A 19,003-nucleotide genomic window follows, 5' to 3' on the forward strand; every position below is an offset into this window, starting at 1 on the left:
AGCTGCTGTATCTGTTTCTCCCCAGGACACTGGAGGAAGGGAACAATGACACCCCAAAGCTTGTCTGTGTTCCTCCCACTATCCAATTGGTCTGATAAAAAATATCATCCACAAAAATTCTTGCCTTTTTTAAACTACAGTCAGGATGGCTTTTGTTTATTCTCCTTCTTCCTCCCTGCTCTCTTTCTTCACTTACCATTGCCACAGAATTTGCCCCCGTGCATAGTCACTGATCATGTGAATTTGCAGCCCTGTGTAGTGAATACTGCAGGGCCGTCAGCAATTTGTGACAGCAACAGGGTTATAAGAATTAGCTAGCTGTCTGTAAAGGTTGCTAATGCCTGAAATAGTCTTAAGATTTTAAACAAATTCTCTTAAGAATTTTTGACACTTGATTCATGATATTTGTATGCTTGGGCAATACTAGAAAAGTAAGTCCTTAAGTCTTATTCAAGAAAACTTGTTTCCCGCTTCATTATACGGAAGTTTCATGTTAGTACAACCCTCCTTCCCTGGCAGTTCAGGCAAAGCTGTGTCTGAAAGTTTACTTAATGTCACTACAGAATGCCCAATGATAACTAAAGGCTGAATGTGTTTCATTTGGGTGTTGAATGTGAAAAATGCTTATAACACCTGCTAGGACTTCAAACTGATGGACTGAGTAAGCACTTCTCTGGATTTCCAGACTTTACACAGAGCTTGGACTACAGAACACAGAGCTGGTCATAATAGTGCTGTTGTGGAGGTTATGTTGTGGTTGTTCATATGGAAAATGTATAACATAATTTTATATAGCATGGATAATGTGAGTAACAAGCATTTGCTCTAATAATAATGGGAAAAAATGAAACAATGACATCCAGCACTTACTGAAATTTAAATATAATCATGTAGCAACACAAAGAAACAGTCCATCTTCACCACTTAAGGACTACGTTGAGAGGAAGTCTAGGGAGCAGAAGGATGCTTTTGTGGTTAAGGTAAAAGATGGGGAATCAAAATAGCTGAATTCTACTGCTAAACCTGCAGTAAATGTCCTTCAAGAGCTTGGAGAAGTCATTAATTGCTTTGCGTTACAATTCCTCATTTCCATAAGGAGATATCCAAATTATATCCAAATATCCTGTCCAAATTTGCAGATGATACGAAATTATGGGGTGCAGCTAACACCCTTGAGAGGAGGAACCAGATCCAGGCCGACCTAGACAGGTTGGGGAAGTGGGCAGAGAGCAACAGGCTGCAATTCAATAAGGACAAGTGCAAGGTGCTGCATCTAGGGAGGAAGAACTACCATCATACCTACAGGCTGGGGAGTGACCTTCTCAGCTCCACTGAGGCAGAAAAAGATCTTGGAGTCACTGTTGACTCCAGGATGAACATGAGTCACCAATATGATGAAACAGTTGGCAGAGCCAATCGCACCTTGTCATGCATCCGTAGGTGCTTCACAAACAGGTCCAGGGAGGTGATTCTCCATCTCTACGCAGCACTGGTCAGGCCGCAGCTGGAATACTGTGTCCAGTTCTGGATGTTGCGGTTCAAGTGGGATGCGGACAACCTGGAGAAGGTCCACAGAAGAGCCATTTGTCTGATTGGAGGCCTGCAGGGAAGGCCCTATGAGGAAAGGCTAAGGGACCTTAACCTCTTCAGCCTCTCCAAGAGAAGACTGAGAGGGGACCTTGTGGCGGCGTACAAATTCATAAGGGAGAGCAACATGAAGTAGGCAATGATCTGATCACCAGGGCACCCCTGGAATGACAAGGAACAATGGCCATAAGCTACTAAAGAGAAGGTTTAGGCTGGACATTAGGAAAAAGTTCTTCACAGTCAGGGTTACCAGAATCTGGAATGGGCTGCTAAGGGAGGTGGTGCTCACCCCATCCTTGGGGGTCTTCAAGAAGAGTCTGAATAGGCACCTGGCTGGGATCACATGACCCCAGAGTTGGTGACTCTTTTCTTGCCTGCTGGGGCAGGGGGTCTGACTAGATGGCCCACTGGGGTCCCTTCCAACTCTATGAATCTATAGCAATACTTATTTTAAGTATATCTTAAGTGAGGCTTAGTTGACAAAAGTTTGTATAGTATGCACAGATCTGTGGTTAGATGCTGCTATGGAAATGCTAAGTGTTGTTACTGAAAACAGGTATTCGAAAGAAATTTGTACAGCAATACATTTTTAGTAAAAAATTATCCACCTTAATATAGAATCAAAATGGTTTTTTATAACAAGTCAAAAGAATTGCCTACTAGTGAATAAAGCATCCTCCTATAACATGACATTATCATCCTGTTTTCCCACCATGTTTCAACTATGGTATTCAGCCCTTTCTTCACATCAGAAAGGGCTACAGAACTCCAGCAAAATGAAATAATGGCTTTTCTACAGCATAAATAAAAAATGTAGTATGATAAAAAATAAGTGGCGTTGCTGGGTTTATTTTATTAAATGAAGCATTTCTTTGGTTACACTAATTATAATATGGGCATAGTATAGTAAATTTTCATTAAGAAACAATGTTTTACTTAAATTAAACTCTTGAGCTAAAGAAAAATAAGTTTAAGTCCCCAGCAGGTTCTCCTATGAGTAGCATAACTAACAGTTTTGAAAATGTTCAAAATATTCTCTCTCAAATATATATTATACATTGCTATATTGTTAATTATATCCATTTTTTCCTTCACACGCTCCCTTGGGAGATCAGTGGAAAATGGAAAACTAACTTTAGTAAATCTCAGTTTTAATGAAAGATGGTTTTAATACATATGACAAAGTGATGTAGTCTTCAATATTTGATATATAATAATTTTATACTCTAATGGCTATCATTTTGAAAATAATTAATATACATTTTATGTAATATACCCAGTAGATAATCAACTTCGCAAAGAGTTGCTCTGCTTATATCATAGTGGATGGAGCTTCACTGTTTAATTCTATTAAAGCTATTTGCACAAACCTTTAATATATATTTTTAATAAAAGTTTTATTTCATTTTGAAAAAAGTTGCATGTATTCCAGATATACGGGACACTATGCTGGGATCTGTGCGTGTGTATAACTACATAGATATAGATACAGATATATAAATCTTGGCCATACACAAAGTTCTAGATATCTATCTAGCTACATATATATGCTCAAAATTTAAGAAAAAGAAAAAAAGTGGTTATGTAGTTAGGCCCATGAATATATAAGCCATTGAAGTAAATGGCTTAATTTTCAACAGTAAAAAGCCACCCATCCTTTCATATTGTCACATGATGTATTACTGCAAGGGTCTCCAGACAGTCATCAATACTTCATACTCATTAGCATCAGTGCCAGCTGATAGAACAAGTAGAGTCCCTTGCCCAAGTCTACCTTTCACTTGAAGGGATCCTGGAAATACTCAGAATTGCAGCTGAAATGCCATGACTACATTTTTACAACCTTCTTCATAATCTTTCTGGAAAGAGGGAAGTTCAAGATATGACCATAAATTGGTAAGACTGTCAATTTAAGTAGTTAAAACTTAAATAATTTCTTGAACGTGGATCCAGTGGTAATTTATTTTAAATCTGTTCACTATCTTCTTCTTGAAAAGGAGACTCAGGTTGAAATAAATACATACAAATGACCTGGAAGAACTCTCCTGGGTCTGTTCTCCTGGGAGAAAAACTTATCTAGAGGTGTCTGAACAGACATTCAAATGCTGAGTCTCTGAGGAACAGAGAGCTTGCAGTGCTGATGCTGCACAGCCAGAGGGCCCTTGTACACACATCTCAGCATGCTCTGCAAGCTCAATTAATTTGCCTGGTGACAGATAGCAGCAGTGCACAGGGGAACCCTGATTGGCTGACCCAGACTGCCTTGCAGGCTATGTCTCCCTGCAACACAATGTGGGGACGGTGAAGGGGGCATGTTCAACTTCCTGCTTGGCTGGAGCAGAAGAGTCCAACCTGAGACTCTCACACAAGGGAGGTAGAAGCAAAGCACCCTGGGATGCTAGAAGACTGTGATATGGATTCTCTGTACATATGTTTGTTCTCACAGGAAAAATTCTCCCAGCAACTGTCCCAGGAAAACTGAATGTCTGTACATGTCCTCAGTCTGCAGTCTACCTTGCAAAAAAGGCTGCTAATCAGGACTTCACCAAGGCTATGGAGGAAGAGAAAAACTTATTTTCTTGTAGCTCTCCAATGACTTAAAACTTCTTTATTTCATCAAATATTATGTTCCAAATGACCAGTTAAGATTCACTGAGCATTGGTGCTTAGGAGCTATGCTATTGATAGCTAGTCAGAGCTTCCATAATGTAACATTACTCCTTCCCCAACTGTCCCACTGTCCTCAAACAGTAGAATAAAATAGGGTGTCCACAGTGAAAATGGCAAAGATGGGCCCTGACCTCTAATTTAAAGAGGTTATGGTATGACTAGGAGAAAAGCATGAATTGCACTCCATAGTCAGTAGTCTCAGACATGAGACAAGATCTAGGTTGTGATCCATCTCAAGGTGCAATTCTCTTTACCAATCTATAGTCAATAAGATTGATTCATTTCTCGGCTGTATCAAGCTTTTCTCAGGTATATTAAGCTGCTGACTTTTCAGTGAGTGAAAAATCAAGTCCTGTGTCTGTTGAACTAGGTGTTATACAACATACAAGATAAAGCAAATAATACAGAAAGTGTAAGACACAGGGAAACCTTTTATAGGGGGACTCAGTTTATAGCAAAGTAAAATGAAAAGCTTAAATTGCTTTGCCAGTTGTGGTGTGAGCATGTTGTAGTTTGAAAAAAAATGACTTTATTACAAGCCTTCAATTCTATATTAAAGGAATAAATATATTGTATATAAATGCAGATGTACATATGCATATAAAATTGTGCACACATTTCCTATATCATCACATGCACCAGTTAAATCTTTTATCATATTGTAAGGAGAGACTTCTCTATCAAAACTATGATTTTTTTTTACCTTAAAATATTGCAGTTGTTTCTCAGCATTCATTGTTCCTTCGTTTTCTTGTCTCAGACAGGAATTGAAGATGAAAAGCTCTGTATCTCTCAGCCACCCTTTCAGCTCTTTGATCCTGACCTCCAACTGCCTTACCAGGCTGCCGCTTTCAGGCGAGAGCAGGTCACGTGGACCTAACCCACTGTGCCCTACCATTGTGTCTTGAATCTTCTCTCCTAGGGTTTTCTAATGCATTAGATAAAGAAACCATAGATTAGTCTTATGTACCAAAACATCTCACAAGTTAGTGAGCAACAAGAACCATCTGTTAGATGACCAGCGCTATCATTTTCTTGTTAGTACCATTATCTCTCAATTTCATTCTTTTCTAATTTGTTGCCCATTTTTTTTGTTCTTATTGAAGTTAATGGCAAAACTCTCATTGACTTTAGATGGAGCAAGATCAGATCCTTCAAGATAATTTCTGTTTTATTAAGAATATTTTTGGACATATAAACAAAAAAATCTCATATGGTTAACTTTGTAAAGTGATCACCATGGAATAGCTGTCAGTTTCTCTACACAACTAAATAGCTTTACTCAGTATTTGTTGTACTCTGGATAGAGCATGGATAAGAACTATTGCTATGACTTTACCTACTGTAAGACACACTCACAAGTAATGTTAAGGATGACAACTGTACATATTTTTTAACTATAAAGTCTTAGGACAAAGTTTTGAAATATGGATGCCTAAAGTTCAGTACATACCTCAACATTTGGACACTAAAACAGGTTGCCTTTATTTTAAAAGGTGAAAAACACATTTTTCCCCTCAGATAGAAATAGAGCATGCTCAGATTATATGAATATCAGGCCAAAAAATGTAGGTAACTAAATATAGTCTTGAGTGCCTGCCTTTAAGCACCAAAGTTTCTATGCCAGATGTTGGCCAGGAAGAAATATTCACTTCTGGTCACTGAAATTGACCTGAGTATAGCTTCTCAAGAAAAAGTTTATTAGAAAAAGAACTAGTGCATAATACTTTTCAGTAGTGACCATTCCAAACATAAATAATATTCTGAAGAGGCCAAGGATAGCTTGTACATGGAGACTTAACTTCCCTTTCATTATTTTGAAAGGCAATTCCCCAGTATCATGGGGTGGTATGCTATTGCGTACCTTCTACTATGTTAGGCTGTGCTTTATCTGACCTATAAGAGGGTGTCAGTTGGACACTTACGAGCACTAGATCTGGATTGTAGAATTTTGAATATATACTGACAGTCATATCCAATACATTTTTAAACTGATAATTAGCAATTATCAGTTGTAACATGAAGATACAGTTTTAAATGACCAAGCATGCCTGCCTATTGATACTATGCAATATAGAAAGTCAATGGGACATGATTTATAATGATGAATTAAGCATCCAAAAATAGCTTTAAAACACAAATAAAATGAGATCAACAGACATTAATCTACTGTGTAGCATTGTGTAAATAGTGTTTTAGGAGATCATAACTGAAAGACACGCATTTTGGCAACTCCCTTCTATTTTCATGGTGCAAATATTGATAATTTGAAGACCCTCAGTGGAATCCAGAGTTAGCTATTGTTTTTATGCTGTAACAAAAGTAGCAGCAGGAGGTGAAATCAATGCCCTTGGAGGGTAGGGTCACAAAAAAGAATTTATTGCCACTTTTTTGTTCTGGAACAGTTTGCAATCATAAATTCTTCATAAACAGAATACTTCAGAGAATGGTCCGTCTTCATAAATATACGACAGAGGACATCAATTTCATTTAATTCACAATTTGTGTCAGCACAGCAGATGCCAATGCCTGCCTTGATAGGGTTGTTTAATATGCAATTGAGACAGAGTAATATTCAGCACAGGGGACAAAATTTCACAGATTAAACTGTACGCACCACTGACATTTCATTCTAATGTATTTCCATTCCACACTGTTCACCTTAGATGAAAGTAATATTAAAAACCATATCCCTCTATTTTACCATTGTTAGAAGTTAAAATCCTTGTCTTTAATTTTTTTCATGCCAATTAAAATGTAATCATGCCAATTAAAACAGTATGCCTAGTGTTGTTAGTTTCTGCAGAGGTTTTTATTAAATTAAACAAAACTCTATCAAACTCTGCTTATTATATATGCAATTGCATTTATCAGGAAAACTGTAATTTTTTATTTTTTCCTTGTAATTCCTTAAATTAATACTAAAAATGAAGCTAAAGCCATATTTTGATTTTAATATGCTGAAAGATGGAGCACGGTTAAAATCATTTTTAAAAAGCCAGAGTTGTTCTACATTTACATTTGTAAAACTGATTTTTAGAAAGAAATATTGATTAACTGCTTATCACATTGACTTTAAAGCCTGTCAAGTATAAACAGTAGCACTGTGCTTAAATTAAACTGATTAAACTGATTAAATGCAGTCCAGTATTTATAACTAGAATTATTTAAAACACTAAATACTAGTTGGTTGCTATAATTCAGGGAAAAGCACACAGGCTTTTAATATTTATATTATTGCTGTTCAAACATTTTGAAAACAGATTTAGGGATGTGGTGCATTACTTCTAAGTAATGAACGAACTAGTGGATAGGACAAACTTTTAACATTGAGAATTGTACACTCATAGAATCAAGTTTTAAGAAGAGTGATGACTAATAAGAAAATACTCAATGGAAACTGTCTATTGTATCACTACATAAGTTTATATGACAAAAGTCAGTATATCTAAACTGTTCCTGACAGGTTGATGTATTATTTGCAATGTGTTAAAGGTAAAGGCGTTAAAAGGTAAATAATAGCATGCAAAATTATTCTAACTATATTTCTAATACTATGCATCTATAATTAATAAAGTAATTTATAAATTTATCTTACCCTTGATTTGAAGTGAAGGCAATTAAGGAGAGAAGTGGATGAAAAAATATATAGCTTAACCTCTCTCTCTTTCTCTCAGCTGTCTTATAACAATAGGACAATAATGTCTCCTGCACGGTGCCATCACTGGTCTCTGGGTAACAGAATCACTATATTGCTTTTTTTGCCAGATTCTTGTATCTCACTCTTTGGCTGAGACCCAGCCCATCATAGCATGAAATGAATTACATGAAACTTTTTTTGGCTTTCGTAAAAAGTGAGCTGAATACAGTGGCATGAAATGTATCCTGACTGCATTCTTAGATTCAGGTATTCAGATTTGTACCAAATTTACATATTTGTTTTTGAGCCATCAATTTGACCTAAAATATGTAGTGACAACCCCACTTTTCATCTTAAGGGTATAGTAAATAGTTAAACAGTAGATGTCTCTAACATGTACCTTCAGAATAAATTCTATTAACATTCACTCAAGCATGACAGTCAGTGTATATCAGATATACTGTATTATAGTTGACTTGGTGCATACCCATAATACATGGCATATTTTACTTACATTTTTATGTATTAAAAAACTAAAATTATTAGAGTCAGACAGGAGACAAGTATGGAATAAAAAAAAAAATCAACAAAAGAGGAAAATACCTTGGGCTTTTTTTTATAATAGCATGAGTAGCTTGTTTGAAATGTATGTACTGAACTGAAAGAGAGAGATATTTGTGCCTCAAATTAGAAATCAGACAGACAGCGTACTTCAACACACCAAAATGTACATACACATAACCCACAAACAGTAATAAAAATGCAAATACCCCAAGCAGTTCCCATTTTTCATTAATTGAATCCACTTTTTCAAGGAGATCATTTGGTAGTAAAACACCACTTTTCTTCAAAGCTTCAACCTTACTAAGCAGTTCCATCTTTTTTGGGTGTCTGATTGACATTTCTACATTGTATCTCTAAAATGAGAAGAAGAAAAGACAACATTAGCTACCATAAAGGGTTTTCTTTATTAAAATTCAACCTTAATATCCAAATGCTCAATCATCATCATGATCACAGTGCTTACTTTTTAATATGTTAAAACACCCAGCATTGCGAATATGTCTCAAAGGGTTTTAGCTGTGCACTGAACAGGTGTTTTATCTGGGTGGCATTTAGGTGAGAACAGTTGCCTTCTGACTGCACAGAACAAAAATAGACTACCTTTTAAAAGTGCCTCATCTAGACCACAGTTCACCTTTGTCTCACTCAATACAGGTGTTACTGCCATTTCTCAATGTATGTTACGTCTACCAGTAATATTGATGCCTGCTATTGAGTCTAAGTAAATGAAAATCCCATATAGGATTCTGGCATAACTCTCCTCCCCACCTCTTTATTTTGTGCCTCAAGAAGTTGAGAGCTATGAGGTTAAGGCAGGTATGAAGACCACATTTTGGCCACAGAAAAAAATCACTCCTATCTTATTACAATAAAACATTAGAAACTGGATTTTTTTGCTCCTGTTGTAGCATTTCTACAATAACACTGAATTGGTGGCACAAGCAAGAACAGCCACAATCCCTACAGAGTCCAAATGTCTCTTCAGTCTACAACTGCCCTTTATGTTCCTGTGATTATTTACTTTTGAAATGGGATGGAAAAATTGGGATTAAAAAGGTTAAAACTATTCTCAAAATTACTTCAAAATCTCTCTAAACATTTCAACTGGCTATTACTCATATTTTTTGTAAAAGTGCACAGCTATTTAAATGACATGTTGGTAAGTGAATCCCTTTAAAACACATGTTCTCTTAGAGCTGAGTTAAGTATATATATGACAGTTACTATAGTGATTAATGATGTCTTAGTGGATTGTGAAGTAAATCAAAAAATAAAACTTAACACACATGCATACATGCTGTATATATAATTAAGCTAATTCCTTCTTGCTCTTCTGTAAAAGCACATTTGTAGAAATGAGACTTTGTATATTGCCAAAAATTGCACCTTTTACTTCAGAGTAGAGAATACAGAACATTTGCCCAAAAAAGTGTTTACAAGACCTACATAAATTATGCATAGCTATTAGCAAATTACATCCTAAACATTAAGCTTTCTTTGCTTCAAACTCAGCCAAGAAAACTATCATAGTAGTTCTAACTGAAAATGTTAATATCTCAGCTAAGTATAACAAAATTAAACTAGAATAAAGAATATTTAAAACATGGGTGCTTCTGCCAGATACAAGAACATGTACTGTAGCAAAACAAAACAAAAATACAATTGGAAACAGCTTAAAGAAAATAAGGAAGGTGTGAAATCACTGTTTCAGCTAATAGGTCCTCAGCATTTCCATGCATATGTTTGCATATTGTTAGTTTCATATTTTAATCTTTCATTTACACAACACATGCACATCATTTGTATTATGTAAACTTCACCAAATATTAGTCATTTGTGGATCACAGAGCAAATGTTTTAAATGAGGTGATTTAAAGCATTTCAAATTATTAATGAACACTGATCAGGTGTCTATGTATTCCAAATGACATGAATATGCATGGTAAAAATGAAGGAATTGTTTAAATGTATAAGGAACTTGCCTTTTGATACATGGAACACTGAGAATGTGCTTTGTAAAAGTGTGGGAGGCAATCAGATTTGGCACTGAGAAACTGGATCACCCAGCAGATAATATCATTTTATTGGATGAAAATGTTCAACAAGTATGCTGTTTGGCTCTGTATTATTGCCTTTTCAGCTAGAAATGGTGACTAGAGGAGATTACAATCTGCTTTATGTAATCTTATTTCTATTTAAAGATGATATAGCTGAAAAGAATTTGCATAATGATTTCCATAAGTACATGTAGTATCAAGGGGAATCCAGAGTCCATTTCAGCTAGGCACTGAAATCCAGTTCCTGTTACTCCTTTTCTTTTGCCAAGTGGATTAATAGACAAAGGGAGTCCTCTAGCTGTGTGATACTGGTGCAGACTTGGCTAGTTAACACTTTTCACCTGTTATGGACTGGATTTTTTTCTGTTGCCTGAACTGGGTTTTGATTACGCTGTTGGGCAGTGTAAGATCAATGAAGAAACAAAACAGGTTGCATATGTTTCATAACAACAGTACTCTTGTTAACATAAAATTCGCTGCAATCATTTAATTTGGACTACATAATATAATTCTACAATATATCCTAGTATAAATAGTCACTGTGACAGATGTCATAAAAGGTTATTATGTTAAGAAATAAATAAGCTAGACTTTATGTTAGCTTTCCATCTTTGTCACCATGTACCCTACTGTATAAACAGCATGATGAAAGATGATTGATAGAAAATGCATTATTCTGTAACAGTAAAAGATGAAAGAATTTAGCTAATTGTTAAATGTATTGGTATGTAACTGAAAGTCAGTATTGTTTCACTTATAAAAATTAACATGAAATATTTATTTTAATTTAAGGCAAGTGCTTAATGTACAGAAGGTACAGCTCAGGGACTGATAGCAGTAGATGCTATTGCTAATGCTATTTTTTAATCCATTAAACACCTACACTCTAAGCAGTTGCATAGCAAAATTAGCTACCAGCTCTATCAGTGCTGCACAACCCGAGTCTAGTAGGACTACTTTATCCTGTGGTGAGAAGATAATTTAATCTTCATATTCATTCTATCCTCAGCATTAAGTGAGCAAAGGCTGCTCTATTGTGACAGCCTGTGGATGCTATGATATAGATTACTGTTCAATAGCCAAAAATGAGATTAAGAAAGTTAAAGTCACAGGATTTCTCACAATGTCTGCAATAAATAAATGACTAATATTTAATTTTCTGCAGCATCTGCCCCACCACATTTTAAAAAAATGTCCTGGAATATTATAAAGTATTTACAGCTTGATCAACTGTGTATATATGTTGTGTGTGTGGCTGGTTTTGTATTAATGAATCTACCCAATGGAAACAAGTTAAAGAATTATGACTTTATCCTTCCCTCCACATGAACCCTTTTTTGTCAAACAAACAAAAAAGACTTCTAAAATCATCATTAAGACATGTATCCATGAAGAACTTTGGCAAATTCATATTCCCTGGCTACTTTTTAAAACCATGAGTAGGTGAATTCCCAAACAAAAGAAGTTAAAACCTCATTTCTGGCAGAAAAAAATGTTCTAAGAAATCTAGGAAGGCTTGATTGAGACACTTTTTTTTGACACTTATGCTAAAGCTGCTTTTTATTTTATATAAAACATTTTTTGTGTGAAAAATCACACCCGAAAATTCTGCCCAAATGGCGACTGGAACAATGCCTTGTAACAGTGTTAATTGTCACCATGGAAACCAGAAGAATAAGCCATTTTGAAACTGGTATAGACGGCACACATTGAGCAACTCAAGCATTTTTCAGCCTCCTTCAGTGTTAAGGAACAAGATGCCTAGTCACTGAGAGGTCAGAGAAAGAAATCATCATGAAAGGTTCGTAGATGTGCACTGTCTGGTAAATAATAAAAAAAAATCTGTACGCAGTTAACAATGCTGTAAGACTGCGCACTGCATCTTTCAGAAGAGAAACATCACAAAAAGATGATCAGGACTGGGGTGCAGATTCCACCCCTTGAGCAAAACTTTAGGGCAATATTATGCGAACCTTGCCCCTAAAGCTCCCTGGGAATTCTGTTGTTGTAATAAAACTTCAGAAGAGGAAAGAAAAAAGGCTGCATGATGGAATTCAAAATAATGCTCTAAAAGCACACAGAGAGATTAAGACATCCATTGTAAGACTTTTGTATGGTGCTTCTGTTGGTTATAGTGAAAAGAGACTAGACATACTGAACACACAGAGGAGCTATGGCTACGAAGTACAGAAGAATTAAGCCAGTGAACTTTCTCCATTATCGGAATAAGGCAATACTATTTATAGATGTTCTGCATTCCATCATTCACATCCTACAAAAGCAACTTTATTTTAATGACATCGTGTGATATTGACTGCAGACAACTTAACCTTGCTCTCGATTTTTTGGGTTTGTTTTTTTTACCGGAATAGTATTTATAAATAAACAGAATTGCCTGCTGGAATGATTCAGTTGCTACTGACACATACACACACATACGAGTGCAGGTGGTGTATATATGCACATATATATTTGTTTGCACACATACACAAAATTGTATCTTGTCTATGGCTGCACATGTAAAAATGCTGTGTGAACACGTTCACGGACTGTGAAATATAAATGTATATACCACATATTCAAGCATCTCTAGTGATATTTGTCTATCATCTACACACATTCACATTGTGCTTTCTGGCTAATGTTTGCAGTCTTCATGCTAGGCTTCATGGTGGCCCCTCAGGAAGAAGCCCATGCCTAATGCCATTCAGTGATGAACAAAGACTCTTTTTATTCTAAAGTCCAGGGTCCAAAGCTCAGCTGTATACAAGCAAAGTGAAGGAATCTGCTAGAGGCCAGCCTACCCTTCACAATGGCTCTTAATGCTTCCACCTTTTTAGTACTATCAGTGTGAGACATTTTACAAACTGTCCAGAAGCTTGGTTATATTTTATAAGCAGCCAATACAACTAGAACCTCTGGACAACGTTCAAGACCTTGGTTGAGTATTCTGTCTAGATAAATAGCAGTTGCTGTTTCTTGCAAACTTCCTGTATTTTACTATTAGCAATTTATGGCAAATAATTGCACAGGGAAATTATAAAGACTCCTACAATTGTCCTTGTAAATTAATAATAGGCTTTCTTGATTGGGATAAATTTGCTGCTGAGCCTTTGGAAAAATTAAAAAGTGCAATGTCATTTAAAATTGCCAGAACTCACACAGCAAATTACATCTGAGGTTAAGAATCAGTTTTTCCACTTCTAGCTTATTCCATTTGCATGATCTGGAAATCATATTACATTGGCTATGTATTGTTAATTGGACATAGATTGCATTATCTTTAATATAAATCAAACTACAAATATTAAAATGAATTGCAAATTCTCTAATAGAAGATCATAAAACAATCTTTTTTTAAGTATCTCCCATTAATAATTTAATTCCAATTATATCACTCAGAAAACTCAAGGAGGAGACCAGTAACTTATTCCTTTTCACTTTTTTATTTTAATAATAAGCATATGTATTATATATGGCAAAACAAATCATAGTATTTTTATATTGTGTTGAACCCTCAAAAATATATGATTTTGGTGGTTTGTGTCAGAGAGTAGTACACGTGGCTAACATTTCTATTTTTTAACTTTCATTTTTCCAGGAGGTGGTAAAATAAATACACTGAATGAAAGGTTTAGTAACTTCATGAACTAAATTTTGCCCATAAAAAATTATGCAGTTAACACCCATTGTTCTGCTTTTTTTTTTTGAAGGAAGGTGATCCCAACCACTTAAATTTCACTATAAATGTAATATCTTTTTTAAGACTTTGTATGCCCTTTAATGAGTTTATATTAAATATTTAATACTGTTTAGGGCATATCCACTACTACCAAAAACAGTTATATTCCCAGCAGTCCCACTGTTTCAGGCAGAGGGCTTGATTGATCCTCCTAGCCTGAATTGAGTAGAATGAAAAGAAGCAGTTGGAAAATAGCTGCAATCATTTAATGCAGATGACCTCTGACAGGCTCACAGCTCTTCTATCTGAACAGAAATTTGCATGGGGTCTCTGTGCAGAGGAACAATGTAACCTAAATGGTAGACAATCTTTATTCTAATGAAGTGGGTGTCAAGGTCAATGTAAAACTGCAATGATAAATGGTGCACCACTAGGCAAGAGAAGTTGCATAGGCATTGTAGTGCTTTCACATTAATTGAAGACTGAAATGCACTGAGTGAAAGCACAAGACTCTCTTTTCACCATAATGTGTTAATGCACAAATGTTTGAATGTTTTCTTCAACATCTAGCCTGTTGACACAAATCTTATTGAAACAAAAATACAATAGTTGGCCAGTAACCAGAGAAATAGAACTTTTTATTAGCTTGTTTTATTTCTAGAATCCCTAATAACTTCAACAATCTACTCAGAGTGCCAAAGAATAACAAGTCTCCAGACACCTCATGTAATTCCCATGATCCTTTTTCTATTTAGGAGATCTGTCTTTAATTAGTTCCAAACAAGCAACCCTTTAGACAACTCTTCATTAGATACCATTCCCAATGATCTAACTGTAAGAAAAGAAAGTTATCTTCCAATATTATTTCTTAGATTTCAAGGTTTCTTGTTAGTATACAGTTAACATCTCCAGGTGCCTTTTGTTCTGAATGAGAATTAGACCAGTGAAACTGGGTTTTGTAATGCAAAGAGTTGTGTGTCTAGAGTGGGGACTAAACTACAATCTGTTATTGTGGCTTTGTCAAAATTGCAATACAACTATAATTATGGCACTTCATCAGTCGATCAAGTAATTTGTAGAAGGCAGTGCATTTTGTCTTATAAAAATGAGGAGAACAGTAAGCTGCTTTTAAAAATCCTGAGCTGCTTAAGCTTGTTAAGGGTATATTGTTTGCTAATACACTCATTAGCAGCCAGGCATTTTAACTTCATCAATTGAACAGGAAATAGTGTTGCACCATTAGTTTCACAATATATGCTAAAATATAGACAGCACTCTATTGCTAAACATTTTTGAAAATATATTTTCACTTCAAGTCACAAGATGTACTGCAAAACTGTGGGGTTTTTTGCATGTGTCCATATATGTGCTATGTGTGTGTGGTATTTGTGTGTGTTGAAAGCCCCATTTCTGGTTGTGATGCTAATCAGTCTTTTTTTAAGACCTTGCATATACATACATGCACACACACACTCTTAAGAATCTGAAGTCCCATAGGACCTGATTGTAGAGCCCTTATTCTTGACAGTGGTGAGCACTGACTCATATAAGTAGCTCCAGGAAAGACAATAGGACTACTCTTGTTTCCATTGGGATTAAGGGTTCATAATTTAGCCTATAGATTCTGAATATTTCTCAGACTTCAGAATACTAACCTCTCCTATACAAACACATTTTAACACTACAATTACAGTTATTAGACAAGGAGCTGTAGCTTTCTACAAATTAGAGCATATATAGTGCTTTCAATTTCTGGAAGTCTGTAAATGGGAATTTACTGTACAATGCCATTGCTTTTTTACAACTTTTATGTAAAGGAGAATTTTCCATATAGAAATCAGTTTTCCTGATATTACAATTCAAGGAATAAACTCCAGTGAAAAAGTAAAGTGTAAAGAAAAAATGTTACCGATGAAACTGTTTAAAAAACTGTACAGCTTCATCTGCGTGTGATTTGTCAGGTCTGAAGCTTTGACGTGCCCAAGGGGCAGACCCCAGCGGGGAGTAGGCTGCAGAGCTAAATAGCTGTGAAAGAAGTCTTAATGTAGGATGGAATTCAAACTAACCTTGACATGACCTCAGGAAAAATATGCAAAAAGTAAAATGAATGCACTCTGCAAGATACATCCTAATTTTGTGGCCAAGCTGGTTAGTTTCACAAACATAACTGGGACTTTAAAAGAGAAATAAAATGCAAGAAAAAGAGGAAACTTAGGAATTCAGAGTAAAAACTTAAGCAGGCATGGTGTGTTACTGTGGAGGCATGTGAACCATTTGGAAACAATCCAAATAAAAACCAACACTGAACAATATTGTTGTCAGCCTGTCTATTCAGGAAAATTGTTTTTTTAGGTTGAATATAAATGACACAAAGCCAAGATTACATCATTGCATTACAAAGTCTGTTGTGGCTTTTAGCTGAACAAGCCCCATGGATCTATTGGCTGATGGCAGTAACTCAGTAAGAAGATTTTTTAAATGTATATGTGTGTGTGTGTTTTTACCCTCAGCTTCATTATGAGAAATATAGAGGAATTTTGTTTTAAATACTCATGTCTTTTTTTTAAATTTGCATCTCTGATTTTGTTCTGGAGGCTTGCTACTTCATACAAACAATACAATTTTTACAAGATACATTAAGTCTTGATTTGGCTTTATTATGTATTTTGCCTGTCTTGCTCGGTGTTCAGCAAAGCAGGAAGACATCCACCCTAGCAAAGCAGCCAAGAACTGGCTAATTCACTAGATATATGGAAATTTTAATTGAGTGTCAACTTGTGTTGAAATTCAATCCCATTACCTTTGGAATGCAATTTTGAAGCAATACCAGTTATTTACTACACTATTAACCAGATTTTAAACCTTATTAAATTGCTAAAGAACATATAGCCAAAATACTATAGTTTGAATTCCTACAGCCAGGATAATCAAACATCAGGTGCGTGAGATTACATTACACTTTTACATCTATAAAGCCAAATAAACCATGGCAGAGGATCATGTTAGAACACAATTCCACAATACAGCTATAACTCTGCTGAGGGAAGACCACACAACTGGTGCCTTTTTATTCATAAGAGAGTCCACTGAACTGGTGAATCTGAATGTTTAGTTTGGAACTATGGTGTACCTCCACTATTTGTAGCACCCTTTACCTGTGCCACTACAGGCTTTACTACTGTGTTCTTCATAAGTAGCCCCATTTTACAGCACTGCTAGAAAAGACACACAATGTTTTCTAATGTAAATGAAGTGTAAGAGCATGCCTGAAAAGTCAAATTTTATGAATCCTGGGAACATACTATGATTAGAAGTGTGCCAACTGTACGTATTGTAACACTGTTTGTTCTTGTCTGTACAGGTAAGACTACTGATTATTATCACCATATTTTGAAACTGCAGATAGAGTTTAATGGTTTCTGAATCAATTCTCAACTTCAGATTGTTTAGTAGAATGAAGAAGGCTTTCTGTAAAAGTAGATCCTCAACAGGAAGTAACTATTATATCTTTGTATTAATAAGTACAGACATTTGTAGGCATATTCTCAGAGTAAGGGCACTCTCAGATCATGGTGTGGTGACTGTTCAGTCTGTCAGTGATAGAAAACCTATTCCGCTATGAAAAGATCCTGTGGCCTGGAAGCACAAAGTTCAGGCTGCAACTGTTATATGCTAGATGTTCAAACCTGCTAGTCAAAGAAAGAATTTAAAAGCTTGTATCTAACTGATTCTATTATAGCCACATCTTTGCCACAACTAAAAGATGACAATAGAATATCAAAAGTTTTCACTGAAACCAACAAAATAAAGAAGATTAGGAAGGAAGGATCTCAATTCACCCTCAGATCACCTGACTGTGCAATGCACAATTCCAAAGGTAAGAGCTTCTCTAGGTACTGAACATTTAATTCCAAATTGTTCTGTGTCCATGAGACTATGCATCACAACCAATATTTTATTCTGATATGGATGTGTATTTTACATTTTATTCTTTACAGATGGAATTTCCTGTACTCCTTGCTCTATTCTGATCAGTCATTATGCAATCAAAATCCTAATTCATTCCAATAAAGTTTTTCCATGAAAACTGAGTAATGAAAGATCCTCTCCCATGGCCAAACCCAGGGGTCCAAGTTTAGGAGTTGAAAAACTCTTTGTATACTTCCATTTCCACATTGTTTCATACCAGGGAGGACTCTCCTGCTGAAGAATGAGTTCTGTAGCCAAATCCAAATTTGTATGATCTCCAGGTATTCACACAGATCTCAAAGTATACACCAGAGACCACAGGAATCCATATAGGATGCTGCATTCCTGGTGGCTCCCTAAGCAGCCAAGGTTCTTGGAGCAGATGTGTTATCTTTTATTAGATCAACTGGGTACTTGGAAAATAGTTCTTAGCAAGCATTCAGGTACAATCAACTCCACCACCAAGGGCAGCATGGCTCCAATAAAGCCATGCTACTATTGACAGTCTCTGGCCACAGCTGTTCTGAAGAACTATGAGAAAATAAATAATAAAATATTTCCATTCCTGGAACCTCTGCAAGTCAGTGAATGACTATGTGTAACCCACCAACTCTGCCCTATCTCTACCCAAACTAGAATGTCACTGTATCTCATCTGTAGTCCCTAACCCTTCTGCCCACATTGCCCACATGGATTCTGAACCTATGGAGTGTCAGGCAGATGGAGAACTCAGGACCAGATCCAGGGAGGATGCGGTGGTATATTTGCACCCTGCTTTGATTTCTAGTCCACCTGAAGTTTAAAAACAACTGCCTGGCAGTGGCAGCAGCATTT

The 19,003-nt window shown here is 35.9% G+C and overlaps 1 protein-coding gene across 2 annotated transcripts in view; it reads right to left on the reverse strand.

The window, feature by feature from the left end:
• AKAP6 (A-kinase anchoring protein 6) overlaps positions 1–19,003 on the reverse strand; it is a 403,624-nt gene that overhangs the window by 76,087 nt on the left and 308,534 nt on the right. For both annotated transcript variants that reach the window (XM_019518909.1, XM_019518908.1), the window contains 2 exons: positions 8,668–8,814; positions 4,961–5,185 (listed from right to left, as the gene is read on the reverse strand). In XM_019518909.1, coding sequence (XP_019374454.1) covers positions 4,961–5,185; positions 8,668–8,814 — 372 coding nt within the window. The remainder of the gene's footprint in view (positions 1–4,960; positions 5,186–8,667; positions 8,815–19,003) is intronic.

This window comes from Gavialis gangeticus, unplaced genomic scaffold (genome assembly GCF_001723915.1).
Source record: "Gavialis gangeticus isolate Ggan-Ray unplaced genomic scaffold, GavGan_comp1, whole genome shotgun sequence".
In the NCBI taxonomy this organism is placed as follows: Eukaryota; Metazoa; Chordata; order Crocodylia; family Gavialidae; genus Gavialis; species Gavialis gangeticus.